General features: G+C 36.1%; 1 protein-coding gene across 9 annotated transcripts in view; it reads left to right on the top strand.

The window, feature by feature from the left end:
- Positions 1-11,917, top strand: part of ASB3 (ankyrin repeat and SOCS box containing 3) — a 62,195-nt gene extending 50,278 nt beyond the window's left edge. For all 9 annotated transcript variants that reach the window (XM_087960850.1, XM_026676697.2, XM_087960839.1 and 6 more), the window contains 2 exons: positions 3,933-4,066; positions 11,084-11,917. In XM_087960850.1, the coding sequence (XP_087816976.1) occupies positions 3,933-4,066; positions 11,084-11,331 (382 nt within the window). In that variant the 3' untranslated portion in view covers positions 11,332-11,917. The remainder of the gene's footprint in view (positions 1-3,932; positions 4,067-11,083) is intronic.
- The last annotated feature ends 3,440 nt before the right edge of the window (positions 11,918-15,357 follow it).

Below are 15,357 nucleotides of genomic sequence, written 5' to 3'. Positions count from 1 at the left end.
TTTGTTACTCAGCATTACTGTGTGTAAATGCTATTTTGGATATAAGTGGGTAGTTCAGGTAGGATTTCAAATTTATGAGATTTCTCCCCTTCCAAATAGGAATTCACCAATCAAACAAATTACAGAAACAAATTTATTTAGGATTATGGAATGTTGAGGCTTTAATTTGGAGTTGATACCAGAACTGTACTGACTGCCAAGTCCTTCCTAAAGTTAAAATGCATTCCTGACAACTACCAGATTTCTTTTATCCGTTCATCATATAATAATAATAAAAAAGAGATGTGTAATTTTGTTATTACTGTGATTAAAAGTTGTTTGTCAGAAATCCATAATCTCTTGCAGATCAGTAAATTCTGATAGTAACTTTTGTCCACTTCTGTCTCATATACTGTAGTATCCTCAGTCTCACTATGTGTGGAATATTGCATATGTTTGGATGTAACATGCATGAAGCTTCTGCAACATGGACATATAGATCTTATCAGCTTGAGTTTGTGTGTCCATGAAGGATGTTATACCAGTGTATGTTCATATGTGCGTAGGAGTCACTTCAGGTGGATACCTATTATTATGCGATATTCTGAATACAGTATTCAGAGTCTTGTTCAATATGTCACAGAATATGATTGAGCTACAAGCATGAAAAAAAATTTATATGTTCAGCATGTCTGAAGCAGACTAATATCACTGAATTTTAATATATGGTTATGGTGTCCAATATTACATATATGCCATTGTGAGTGTCTTGAATTGAACTAGGAAAGCAATTGGACAGTTGGTTATCATATCAAGACATTAATGTAGGAAGATGCACAGTTTAAGATGAAACCAACAGAATAATTAACTGCAGAGGGATATAATGGGTTTTTCTATGCACAATTAAGAGAGAAATTTAATGTAGCTAACTAACTGGAATGGAACAACAAAAGTTGAAGTTGGAAATTTAATTATGTACATGTGATAGCTTAAATGTACAAACTTTTGTTGAAATTTGAAATTGAAAGAACATATTAAAAAGTGCATAATGAAATGGATTAAGATTTTGGGTTCCAGTATACAGATGGATCACGGGAAGAGAATGTGATTAAAAGTACTGAAATTCATATTGTGTTATAATTTAAGAGAAAATTTCTATAAAATGATGTACTACTGATATATGTCACCTGAGAAATTATCTAAGATATACTGTATAAAGACATTTCTAATCAGTGTTAGAAATGTGTAAAGCACAAAGGGACAATTTTTCATGCATGGTGGATTTGCGAAAAAGCAAAAAAAATGTTTAGATACAAATACAAATGATGATTCAAAGAATTTTAATAATTAATATTCAGATGAAATTAGAATTTTTTTCTTGAGACTTTTGGTGTCCAATTAGAAAACATCCATAGATTATTTTTGCATATGGTAATTACAGTGAGGCTGTTACATGCATAAAGATTATTAAGTGCATATGATGATGCAAAGAATTTTAAAGATTAATATTGAGATGAAATCAGAATTCTTCGTATGTGGATTTGGGATTGTCAATTATAGACAACTTACAGAAGACTGATTTTATATATGGTAATGTAACAAGATTATTCTATGCATAAAGATGGAGAAATACTGATATACCCACAGTGGATAAAAGAATTGTGAAGATGGCAGAACTAACAGAACTGACCTACTGTATTTAGTTAGGAATGAGACAATAAGTCATTATTTTGACTGATCAGTCATTATTTTGACTGATGTAAACATTTTCATAGGTGTTTTATATATACATCTTAGTTATTGTGTACCTCAGTCTCCCACCTGTTATTTATCAGAGTATCAAGAATTACAAAAAATCTACTTGCAAGCCTGGGATGAGTGCTTAGATTCCACTCTATGGGTATGGAAAGCAATATTATAATAACAATAACAATAGCACTCAGACTTATATATTGCTTTACAGCACTCTCTGGGCAGTTTACGGTGTCAACATATTGCCCCCAACATCTTGGTGCTCAGAATAATGGAAGACTGAGTCAACCTTGAATCCATCAAGGATCGAACTCCAGGCTGTGAGCAGAGTCAGCCTGCAATACTGCATTCTAACCACTGCACCACCAGGGCTTACAACCCAGAATACTGCCATCCTGGGAGTCATGCTATTATCTGGGCTTGTTGCATAACAATATTACTCTTGTTACTGCAGCAAAATAATAGAATGCTCCTTTGCATTTATTTCGCTTGTCTGCCATCTGTCATTTTTGTTGGATAGGTGGCTATATACATTTATCAAATAAATAGCTTGGCATATCTTAGCATTTCCTTTAAATGGTATGAAAATAATACTGGCTTTTATCTTGATTTAAACCCTGTATCAGTCTATTCCCTCTTTTTGGGATTCTGCCGCCTGACTCTGCTAATACTTAGAATTCAGAGCCTGAGCTAAGATTTAGACTTACAGAATGGAAACTCTATGACCTAAGTAAATAATTATGGTTAAAGCTGTTGGAAGTGAACTTGCAAATTGCATGTTTTCCCCAGCGGAATAAGCCAGGTTGATAGAGAAGTTAATTCTGTGAACCAGTTTCAGCTTTCAGTGTCAAGCTCTGATAATAATTGCATTAATATGAGTCCTGATGTAACACAACACCACAGTTAATGCTGAAAAAGGGGAGAATTTGTACTACAGAGCAAATATGTGAGTTCAGGGCAAATTGCATTAGTTGAATTTTAATGGTAATTATGACATTAAGGAAAATTATTTCTGCCTTAGGCCTAATGAACAGCAAACTTGGGATAGCATTTAGCCATGATTATTATGTTAAGCTGCGCCATGATTAAATGTTCTAATGGGAGTAGTGAAAAGTTGTAAGGGGCTTTAGGGAAGAAGCATATAATATTGCTCCTCAACTCCTTAATACCTGTAATACCTCAGTTTCCTATTAACTGTATTATATCTACACCTAAGACCTTAGAACAGGAGGAAAGTGAATTATTGGAAGACAATGAGGTTGGAGGTGAATTATCAGTGCAAAAAGGTTAAACAAAAACCGTGCTAGTCCTTCGCAGTTCTGTGTTCTGTGTCAAATTCAAACTGCTGATTCCTCAGTGAAAAGCAGGTAGTCTGATTTTTTTTCCAATGAAAGGGAAAATTGTTTAATGCTGTGTTCCTAAAACTTTGAAGAAATACAAAAATGAAAATATGCACACTCCTTCACATGTAGAAAGGACCAAATATCTTCTCTTTGCTTTTAAAGAGCAGAAGCCACCTTGTTGCAGAATATATTAGATTTACAGCCATTTTAAACTAATAAAAAGAGCCTTGTGTTCTGAAGCCAAATATCATCAAAGGTCACAAGAAACATAGCCTTGGTATGATTCTCTTAACTGCTTTGATCCTCTGTGGATACTCTTCACTGCATGTGTGAGACAACGAAACTGATCGATTACAGTAGTTGAACAAAGTTAGGATTTCCAGTTGGCAGTATGGTTTTTGAGTAATTTACTACATACTCTGTTAGTGGAGCATGTGTGTGTTTGTTATGTATTAATATCCAGAATGCAAGCATTCTGTAGTGAAGATCTATTACAGAGATACTCAGATTACAGGAAACTGGTATTAAATTCATTTTATTGGCATGAACACAGTACTAATAGTAGAACTAACCCATATGAGTTCTATTAAGATATATTTGATACGGCATATTTCCCAGTTAAGTAAAGTTTTGCATTTTAGGGGTACATCATTAATATCCTCTAAAATTTACTACTAGTCATCTTTACATTTCTTTTGTGAACTGAGAATATTATATGTTTATCTGAAAGACAATGATTGGCCTCAAATCACTCAGTTGGCTGATTAGGAATTTGAACTCCTGAACTCTTATCAGAAGCTGACACCATTCAATATAATACCCTGGTTCTTACAGTAATTTATTTTTGTTCACTTCTAGGATTTTCTCTGCAAGCAGTGATGCTCTGAACTTCCTTCTGGAATTTACTAATTGGAAGAGGCTTCCGTGGAATGTGGAACAGGTTCTTTCCAGCCGCAAGGCCGATTCCACATGGATGCCCTGTAGTTACTTTGGTAAGCAAAGAATGAACCAGCTTATTTTTGTGTGGTCTGTTTATTAGTGTCTAAATAACAAATAGTTTGTTGATCGATAATGCAAGAACTATAGCCTTGATCTACATGCTCAGAGAGCATAATGTTAATTTAAATATACATACAAATAAAATATTAATCATTGCATAATGTGTTCAAAATGGGATAATTTGAATCTGATAATTTTGTGATCCAAGTGAAAAGTTTGGATTGATTTGTTCTGTGACCTATTTGTTGTCCTAACTATCCATGGCATTCTCAGGAGCCTTTTCCAACACAAACATTAAAAAGTGTCAATACTGTTTGTCTTGCTTCTTTGAAGTCCAACTTTTGCATCCCGAGAGTGTAACAGGAAAAACTGTTGCCTATACAATTCTGATCTTTGTCATGGCCTCTTAAAACCTTTTTCAAGGCCTTCACTGCTACTCATCAAGTGCAAGTCTACCGTGTATTTTTTACTGCTGGTTCCTTAACTGTTGATAATCAATCCTATAAAACAGAAACTATTTGTCTCTAGAATATCTTCACTGTCAATTTTAAGATTGGTTGCTGTGCTTATTGTATTAGTTTGGTCTTTTTTAGATTAAAATTCCATTTTTTTCAGTGCCCCTTGACTTTTGTTATTTTGTTTCATTTCAGATCCTTTATTTATTAGAGTATGTATTAGAGTAATATCATCAGCATAGTTCAGGCTACTGAGCTGTCTTCCTCCAATTTCAAAATCATGCCCATGTTCTTCTAATACAGGCTCTCTCAACATACATTAAGCATACACCTGAATAAATAAGGAAAGAGTACACAACTTCGTTATTTTCTGACCTGGAGACTGCTTTGCTATGGACTATAGCTTTGTTTCATTTAGGTTTTGTATGGGGATATTGAATAATCGTGAGCTTCCCATTTTTATACTACAGCTTGATGTAATAGAGATGTCAATCAATAAAGTACATTATGATTTCTTTTGGACAGTGTTTTACTTTCTCACTTATCCTGAAATAATTTACTTTATTGGCCTTTTCTGTGTATGATTCCATCTTCAATATCTAGAAATGTGATTGTAACAATCCTTCTTAAGAATTGTTTAATATTCTTCTTGCTGAGATCTAGTCTTTCTTGGCGAGACTTCAACTTTTCTTTTTTCAGTTTCTATCATTCTGTTTCCTAGGCCTAGAAACATTCGTGCTTCTTACATTTCAAGTTCTCACTAATTCTTCTCACGCAGCTCTGCGTTTTTCCCCCTTCATGACAGCACCAGCAACTACAGTCTCCAAAGGCTTTAATGTAGCCACATCATAAACACTACTAATATTCTGAAAAATATAGTTCTTCCTCAGTAGTATATTGACTGCAATCTGACCTAAGGGGCTCATCGTTTGATACTAAATATTGTCAATCACTTTATATTGTCTGTCTTTGTGGATTTGCTACAATATGTAGGAGTGATTTACCATTGCTTTTCTTAGCATGGTATGAAATGATGCCTTGTTACGGTACTTAAGTAATCCTCCTCTTGCACAATTTTCCAGTATTGCTGCTGCCTGATATAAGTGTTGGCTTGCTTTAGCTGAGCAACTGGGATCACCTTCAGGCTTTGAGTGATGCTGCTGGGAATATGCACTCTTGAGATTTATTCTTCGCATTCTTCGCAGGTTTCTCCCACAAACACACCCCTTGTCAGAGTGAGGCATCATAGCAACACCTTGGTGCTTTTGTGGGTTAAAAAGATATACAAAAGAGAAAGCAGATGTATAGGTAGTATCTCGGGGTCAGCTTAATGTGCCAGGAACACCAATTTATTATTACTAATGAAGCAAATGTTTTGAAAATTGAAGGATCCTGGATTTTCTAGTTTTAAGTAGAGAGACCTTGGGAATATCTAGATTATTCTGGGCTATATGCTGAGTGACTAGATGATTTCCTAAACAGTGGATGCTAGTGTTGAAGTAGTAGAGGCATCTGTGCAACTTGGCTTTTTTTCTTCTTCTTCAAATTAGGCTTCTGAAACCAGTGTGCTGTTGTGTTTTTAATAAATCATCCTGTGGTTCTGCTTAATCCTGCTCTGGAAATAAAGGTCATTCAATTACTGCAGGCAACAGTGAAGCTGCAGACTGCCTGCCAGGCGGGGTGAATAGTGCAGATATAGTCTGCAATCATCAGTTGCTAACTAGATACCCTGGAGACCGAAATACCATCTTTTAATAATGGAAAGGTTAGGAAAGCCTCTGATCAGAAAATGTCTCTTTCCTTTTGTGTTCAAATCCGGCAAACGCATGGAGAGAGTTCTGCCTGAATGGTGCTTTAATTAATCTCACTTTATGGTCTCTATCAACTTGCCAACTAGATCTTTTTTCTTATTTTATTTCTGCTTCAAAATCTCTTTTTAAAAAAAAAAAAAAAAAAAAAAAGAACTTTACGGTTGTTAGTATGGTCTGAATTGACTTTGTTCTAATATTTTCTTTTTTAAATATTAGGATACAGCTTTCTCGGTGAACATTCACATGATTGCATTCCAAAATACACTGACTTCAAGAATTAAAAGAAAGTATGATAAAATATATTTAAAGCTATTCGAATTAAATACAATATTAGTCTCTAGTCATTCATTTATTAATTGCCTTTCTATCATGTTAAATATTGGAATTTGATAATACTTTTAAAGGTTTTGGTGGGCCACATAGAAACATTTTGAACATTTTCAGGTGCCTTGAAAACACAAAATATACTGTTGTGGTGTACAGCAAGAACTGGTTTGATATATCTGATAATTCAATGTCCTTTGCCTGTTGTAATCTAAATATTGCCTGGGGAATTCTTGGCAATTGTTATTATAGTATATCTAGAAAGCACTGAGTCAGGAAAGGTTTGTGTTGGTTAGATTCTGTGCAAAATAGAATTAATCTGCATTTGCTGTTGCAAAATATGATTGCCTCTAACAACTATAGATTTAGAGAGCATTAATAGTTATTATTATTAAATTTATTTGCTGCCCATCTGTCCACAAGCCATTTATTGTTTATAAATGGTTGTTAGCTACCTAAAATGCTATGTCCAAGTTTATCTCTGAACATTACTTGTGGAAAGATAACAGTGATCCAGGCCAGGACATTTTACTCGTGCACTTCTTAGAGTCCTCTAGTTAGCCCCTGTGGGAAATAAGATGCTGAACTAGATAGGTTTTTCTGCAGGGTGCTTATTAAATTATGTTCTAAGGGACCCAAAGGTACGCCTTTATAGAAGAACATAAGAGGAGATTGATGAGAACAAATATTTGAGCATATGTGAACCCATAAAACTAGCACCCTTTGCAAAATCTTAGCAATAAATAGGCTCACCTGAAATTGAGTATTGCTATCACATTTTTTTTTTTTTAGTTCCACCCTGAATTTTTCCCTATTTCATCCAGGGGGATTAATTACCACATCATATGTCAAACCATCACCCTTATTTTCTACCATTCTTACTTTTTCTGTTCACTTTTACTATCACTTTCCTTATTTTAAATAACCCTAATAATATGCTGATTTGCAAAGTGAACACTCACAATTAACCATTCCCAGCCAGTTAACTCCGGAGCTCAAAAGTAATAATCCCCCCAAGCATCATTTTAGAGCACACAGTCTTCAGATACAATCTCAATAAAAGAAACCAAATATATGATTTTGACCAATTTATGTCTCTTTCATGGGTAATGTTCTCAAATGGGTCTCAGTTAAGTGCTGCCAATATCCTATATGCATATATATGCATCATCACCATTCAAAACTCCTGTGCACTGTGTTCTTCCCCATGTTTTCAGTAAAGTGAACTCCAGCTACAGCCAATCCTGGAGATTTCCCTTTTGCTCTGAAAGTGTGCATGTGTTGTGTGTGTGTGTGTATATGTGTATGTATGCACATGTATGTGTATACATAGAGAAATAGACACGCTAAATATCTTTATGTAAGTACCTGTGTAGTAGACTCAACTGATGGTAGACTGAAGGTATTGAAACCAGAAGGTAGGAATTTTATCCCAGCCCTCACCTCCAACTTTGGGATAACAGTTTGGTTGGTCCTACTGCCACCATTTCCTGATAGTTAGAACAATTAATCTGAACAGCTTGGTTTCAGAAGTTGTGAGTGCTCCATTACTGGGTTTTCAGAAGGTTTTTAAACAATTGTTTTCCTGAATGAACATTATATGAGATATCTATTCTTCTCCAGTTTTGTTCTTCCTGCTAACTGGGATTCTAGTAGGTTAAATCTGTTATAGTTATAGAATATATGTTTTTCTAGGCTTAGTGTACAGTTTTTGCAGTTTTCTTTTTAATTATGCTCCTAGAATTAAAGTAAGCCAAGTTTTTCCCTGTATTCAGGAGTGGGAAAGCTGAAGTTGTCTGACTCTGGACCCCAGCACAAAGACAAGTTAACTGTCATTTGGGGGTGGAGAGGGAAGAATGGATTATGTTATCCTCAGCCCACCTCAGCCTGCTGTGAACTCCATCCAAGTTTCTGCATTCTATGCAATTTTTTCTATTTGAGTTGGTTAGTGTGTGTTTTGGGGGGGTGGCAGGGCTTAACAACCATGTATTCAGCAACTGTTCAAAATTAAAACTTGTGTCTGATTATGTGGCTGTTATGACACCCCCTGCATTCAAGTGATAGTGATCTTGGCAACCTGGGAACTTGGCAACCTGTTTGAACTTAAGGTGGGCTGCCAAGGACCCTATGATCATGTTTAGTCTTCCCTGCTAGCTTCCCCAGCAAAGCAATGGGGAAGCCAGCAGGACAGTTTGCCAGCCATGGCCTCTTGCTCTGCCCTCTGCTTCCTGGGGCTGAGTGAAAAAGATCCATTCCAAATGTGCTGCATGATGGAGAGTCTCTGTAAGGAGGCTGAGTGAAATTGTTCCTCTCAAAATCCAAGCAGGATTTTGGAAAGGGCATTTAAAGCATACGGCATTTCCAGCCAGCTTTCTCCAGAAGTGAGAAGATTCCCTCATTTCTGGGGGCTGGCTTTGAATGCACCCATACTGCACAAATTCTTCATGCCAAAATCCTGCCAAAATCCTGCTTGGAGTTCTCGAGCCCAGCGCTATAGTTTCCTTCTGCTCACAGAGGAGAACTGCCTGCCCCCTCCCCCTTTTTGGCAGGTAATTCTTTTGCTCTGCTTAATGACCCACACCATCACTTAATCACCACAACAGGGAGAGTCAGGATTATGGTTTTTGAGAAGGTGATCATGTGGGCATCTCACTTAGGAATTGCAATGACTTATGGTTTAAATTCTGGGTGCAATTGTGATAGTAAGTCAAGGATTATGTGTAAAGTTGTGTCATTAGGGTGTGTAACTTCCAGTTCTCCAATGTAGCTTCCCAATCAGCATTCCCACAGTTTCTATATAAACAGAAGAAAAGTCTTTAACAAATGTACTTGTTTGAAGGCCAAAATATTTTTGATCAGTCGATAAAGAATCCTGCATTCCTTACTGTTTTGTTTTTTTTGAAACCAAAAGCTATTGGATATAAGTTGTTTTTCAACATGAGCCTGTTTATTTGAGAATGTTAGCCAAAGCACCCTTTTCCTTTTCCTTTCCTTTTCCTTTCTTTTCCAACCAATATAACTTTTCCATAACTTCTTTCTGTGCAAATATTTTTCCGTCTCCATGATAAAATTGGAAGAAACTTTTGGGACCATCCAGTCCTTTGGTCAGTGAGAGAATCTAGATTAAAGCATTCATAGTATACGTCTATTCAGCTCCTCCTTGAGCATATCCAGTGAACCAGAGTTTACTACCTCTTTCAGTAATTGGTCCCGGTTGTCAAAATATTGTTAGCTTTACAATTTTCTTAACATTTAAATGAAATCTTCCTTTGAGTTAAATCCGTTTATTGTATCCTGCACTCTGGAACAATGGATAATAGCCTTCTCCTATGTGAATCTCTTCAGATATTTGAAGTGAGTCATCAAATCCCTCCCTAGTTGGCTTCTTTCAATTTGTATTTCAACCTGGTATCTGAAATTTCAGTTCTGTTTTCTTACATGTTTAAAAACATTGGAAATGTAAGTTTTATACATCTAAATCTATCCCTCCCTTCCTCCCTTCTACCCATCCATCCATTCATATGCACACAGACAGAATCACACCACATACAGTACATACATGAAATAGAGAAATAAATCAGAAAACCTGAATGAAAAAAAGGAAAAGAAAAGTTGCTGTCTCAACACTTAGGCCTGCTGCTTACCCTTATTTCAGGAATCCTGATTTAAATCTGCTCTGCTTTGTTAGTGGCTATCCTTTGATCTTTTTTTTTTTAATTTTAAAAACACTGTTTATTCTTATTGTTTTAGTCCAGAATGTAGCTTTCTTTGAAGATTAGGTATAAGAAAGTCAAGGATTTCCCATTCAGTAAATAATTAACAACCCCCTTTTTTCCTATTATTATCAAAGAGGAAATATAAATATACAAATTTTATTGTAAAACAGTAGGAATTCCAGGTATTAGTCCAGAAGACTGTTTGTACCTCCAAGGGAGACAGAGTCAAAGAATGGCTGAGACTAAGAGTAGGTCCTTCAATTCATGAAGGAATACATCAGTTCAAGACTGTAGAATTTTGTAAGAGGCCCATTGTTGTTCCCTTTATAAACTACAGAAGCAGTTCCCCAAAGTCCTGGCCGTGTCCCTCAGAACACCAAAAATTGTTATCAAATGGTAACAGTGATAATTTTTAATGTGACAGAAAAGTAGAATTCTTATATTACATAACTTGTCAATAATTGTTATTTGCTATATTTAAGTTGGAATTGGATGAAATAAAATCCAATTTGCTCTGAATTCTGTTACTTTATGATAAATAGCCTAGGACATACTTACCCATCAGAAGCCAAGTGTAATTCTTGAGTCAGGAAAGGTATTGACTTCCCTCTACAGGCCTTTGGTGATGACCACTGAAGCAGAAGGTTCATGAAACACTCAGTTATTTTGCTCCTGATAAATGCATGTTTTTTTTCTTGTGACAGAACATATCCCATCTTTGTCTCATCTCTGCCGCCTGGAGATTCGGTCACTTTTAACAAGTGTTTGTTTGCAATCAGACCAGCACATCCGCCAGTTGCCGATACCTACTTGTCTACAAGACTTTTTACTTTATTTGGATATATTAAGAACATACTCCATTTCAGAATCTTGGCTTAAGGTGGAAGATGTCAATGAAGAAAGTACCCTGCCATCTTGTTCTAATTCAGAACATAAAGAAGAGGAAAAATAGAACTGCCATCTGAATGTTTAAAGAGTTTTCCACTTTTATAAAGAATGCTCTGTTTGATGGTTGTTGCAAAGGTTTCATTTCTCTTCTGTCGCTCACTATAGGATAATTTCATTCAACAGTCCAGAAAGAATTTCCTCACATGTCTCTCAAATGTGTTGGACTAAAATTACAGCAATGTTTTGAATGCACGTGGATGCTTTCGGATAACTTACATCTTTTGTCAGTTTCCACTCAAAAACTTAGAATTTAAATAAATAAAAATGTCATATAAACATAGATCATGTCAATGATCAGTTGCATCTAAGACAAGCTGTGATGACATCAAAATGACAATCTGTGTGACTTGACCTTATGTGGCAGACTTTTCATGCTACTATGACATCTGATACAACAACTTTCTTTGTGTAACAGAGTTATCATACATGTTTTACTCATTTGCCCTCCAGGGGATACTGATGACAGTGGTCACTCCAAAATTAAAATACATTTCTTGGGAGTATTCTTGATAAAGTAATTTGTTGTTGCCTTTGCTCACAATAATATGAATTTATTAACAATAATAAATGAAATTTATGAAATAAATAAATGAATTCATGTCTTGCCAGAGATCTCACTTTAACAAGCTCTGTCCTAAATATCATGCTTTCCCGATCAGGTACTCTCCAGAAGTGTGGGACTACTACTTTCTCTGATGGCTGGCGTGGCTATTGGTATGACAATCAGGAAGGATGGGAATTGTGATTCAGCAAATCTGAGGAGCACAGGCTTTGGGAAGGTTGCCATTCTCTCAATGAAGGGAGAGTCTTAATTAAAATAATTTAGGTTAAAGACAAGGATTGATCCTGACTGGGACCCTGGAGAGATGCAGCCAGTCAGAGGAGACAGTATTGGCCTAAATGGATGAATGATCTGATTCATTGTGAAACAGTTTTCTCTCTCCCATACAAAATAGTTACAATTCATCCTTAGAAATTCCAGCCCGTAAGTGATAGTCAAAAACCATGAATGCACAGTATTTTCAGGAATGTCTGCAAGAAGGCAGGATGGAAAATGCTGCATTGTGATCAAGACCTGCCTCTTTTCTGTGTGTGCCATGCATTTAAAGAAAAGTGGCAGATTCTTGAAGATGCTGCTGTTTTGTGTGTTGCAGTGACTAAAAAGTGCAGCAATTTAAAGAAGATTGGAGGGTATCTTGCTTTCAAATTAAGTTATCAACAGCTATTCCCCAAATAATAAAATCAACAGTGCATAGATCTGCATGCACCATCACAGCTAAAAATAGCTTGAGACCAGCTGCCTATATTTACGAAGGTTGTGTGCTTGTGCAAAACATTTGTAAAGACTGAGGACATTCAGATTTTTGCACTACTTTGTAGAATTACTAGTATACATATGGCAAAAATTAACATAGCATTCCTGGCTTATGATATTCCTATCAGGTCCTTTCAAGCCTCTTTATAGAGCTATTGTTTTTCTTAAAAAAAACATTGTCATATTTCCAGTATTCACTGCTAAAAGATATGCGCCCCTATTCCCTGGACAAATTATATTTCCAACCAATTTTTTTCAGACACCCTGCTCAAACTATTTCCCCTGCCTCTACCTTGCTTCTCATATTACTACCCTGGTTCTTTACTGCTGGATATAGATCACAAATGGTTCCCAAATTTCTAAATTTACAGATCAACTCTCTCTTTTTTTTTTACAATGCAGTTCTACTCCAGGGAAAAATACAGTGAGGCCACTTTTGGGCTAACAGAAGTGAGCATAAATATTTCATGTCTCATTTCAACTGAGAGCGTGGAAGGTGGTAGCAGAGGCAGGAACAATGTCTCTGTATTTGCTACACTGCAGTGATATTGTGCTGTGAAACTACATTTTTGTCTTTTAAAAATCAAATACATTTTATTTTGATGCCTCCAAAGACACAGCAGAAGAGGGTGACTGCTGTGTGTCCACATCTAAATGGTACTTACTTGATTTTTTTATGTAAGTAAGTTATGCTGATTGTATGGCATCATGTTGCGGCATGCGGCAGAGTGTCAGAAGAGATTTATTTCAAATCGTCATGGATCCAGGAGGTTCAGTGAGAGGAAAAAAACTCCAATTGTACTCTCTCACAGTAGCTGACTTCATATGACTGTTAGATAAAATAGCAGGAAGAAGAATCTATTCTGAATTTCTTGGATAAGGCTGGGATAATTGTGCTTAAGGCACCAGGCTAGAAATCTGGAGACCATCAGTTTGACTGAGGCATAAAAGCCAGCTGAGTGATCTTGGCCCAGTCACTTTCTCTCAGTCCAACCCACCTTATAGGGTGGTTGCTGGGAAAATAGGATGAAAGAGTACCATGTATGTTTGCTGCTGTGAAATTATTTATACAAATAACACACACACATTCTCTCTCTCTCTCTCTCCCCCCTCTCTCTCCCCCCTCTCTTCCCCCCCCTCTCTCTCACACACACACACAGAGTCCTGAGGTTAAAAACATTTGATTTAAGGGCTACGTAAACAGACTGCCTATTACTAAAAATGGCAGACAACATTCTCCTTCCTCAAGATGATAAACTGGTGAAGCCACTTTATACATTACCTATAATTATTACAAGCCAGTTTTATAACTACAAAATTATTAAATCTTCAAACTAAATTCTAATTTTTTTTCTGTTTCAAGCATAAAAACCAGAAGCAATATCCCAATAGAAACAAGACCAAATACAATATCTTTGTTTAAAAGTTTACATCACATCTTAACCATTATTCCGTTAACTTCTGTTCAATCCATTTTTCCTCCTTTTTTCCTCTGAGAAATGATATACATTTCTATTTACATTTAGTTATCTTTCCAAAACCATCTGTATTAACAAAAAAACACTAAGTTCTTTCAACCACTTTTCTATTCAAGACTAAACATTTCTTTAAAAATTTCATCTATAACTATAATTAATTCTAATGCATCTTTTAACCTTCCTTTTAACATATGCTTTCAAATTCATTTTGAATATTTTGTAAACTTCAGGAATTGCTCAAAAGTATACACACACATACACACATACACTTTGTGTTATAACACACACACACACACACACACAAAGAAGTCAAAAAGTTATTCTCCCCTTTCCTCATCCCATTCTCAAGCCTCTTTGTATTCACAAAACAGTGCATATGAACTTTAAAGTTGTTTTGATTTTAAAAGTAGGTTATGTGCTTATAAAAATGTGGTTGAGAAGGGCTAAATTCATATGAATCCTCTGGCTGAGTGTTGATTAAATACTCAAATACGGATAATTCACAATTGACCCCAAAATTTATGTTGCCAAGTGAGGTATTTGTTAAGTGAGTTTTGCCCCATTTTATTTTCTTGCCAGACTGGGTAAGTGAATCAGTGCAGTTATTAGTGACAAGGTTGTTAAAGAAATCTGCCTTCCGCTTTGACTTTGCTTGTTAGAAGGTTGCCAAAGGTGAACACCTGACCCTGGGACCTTGCAACTGCCATAAATACAAGTCAGTTGCCAAGCTTCTGAATTTTGATCACATGACCATGGGGATGCTGCAACGGTTGTGTGAAAAATGGTCATAAGTCACTTTTCCCAGTGCTGTAACTTCAAATGGTCACTAAGTCAACTACCTGTAGGGTCTCAGTTTTAGCTGCTGGCATACCTTGTAATAGAGATAAGTGGACAATAAAAAGGCAGGGAGACTGGCCAATGGGTGCCTGGCAACATTCATCCCTCTCTAGTACTGGTTTAAAGTGATAATAGGCCCTTTGGTCTTACTACTAGACGCCCTATTCTCCCAGGATAAGGCATGATTAGAATGATGCTGAAAATACGAGAACATTATATTGCTTTGTAGGTATACTGATCAGAAAGTTCAGACATAAGAATCAGTGAGAGAAGATGGGCAAAAGTATTTAACTGAACAGGAAACACAGTATAATAAAAGTATAGTGCAGACTTGCTTATTGCCGTTAACGTCCTTCAGTTTGGGAATGGGTACCTGGTGGCATTAAGAGACATCAGGAAT

This window comes from Notechis scutatus, chromosome 1 (genome assembly GCF_049901735.1).
Source record: "Notechis scutatus isolate UNSWTSFEM ecotype Mainland chromosome 1, rNotScu1.2, whole genome shotgun sequence".
Lineage (NCBI taxonomy): Eukaryota > Metazoa > Chordata > Lepidosauria > Squamata > Elapidae > Notechis > Notechis scutatus.
Note: the sequence above shows the minus strand (reverse complement) of the source record. Positions and strands in the feature narration are given on the sequence as shown.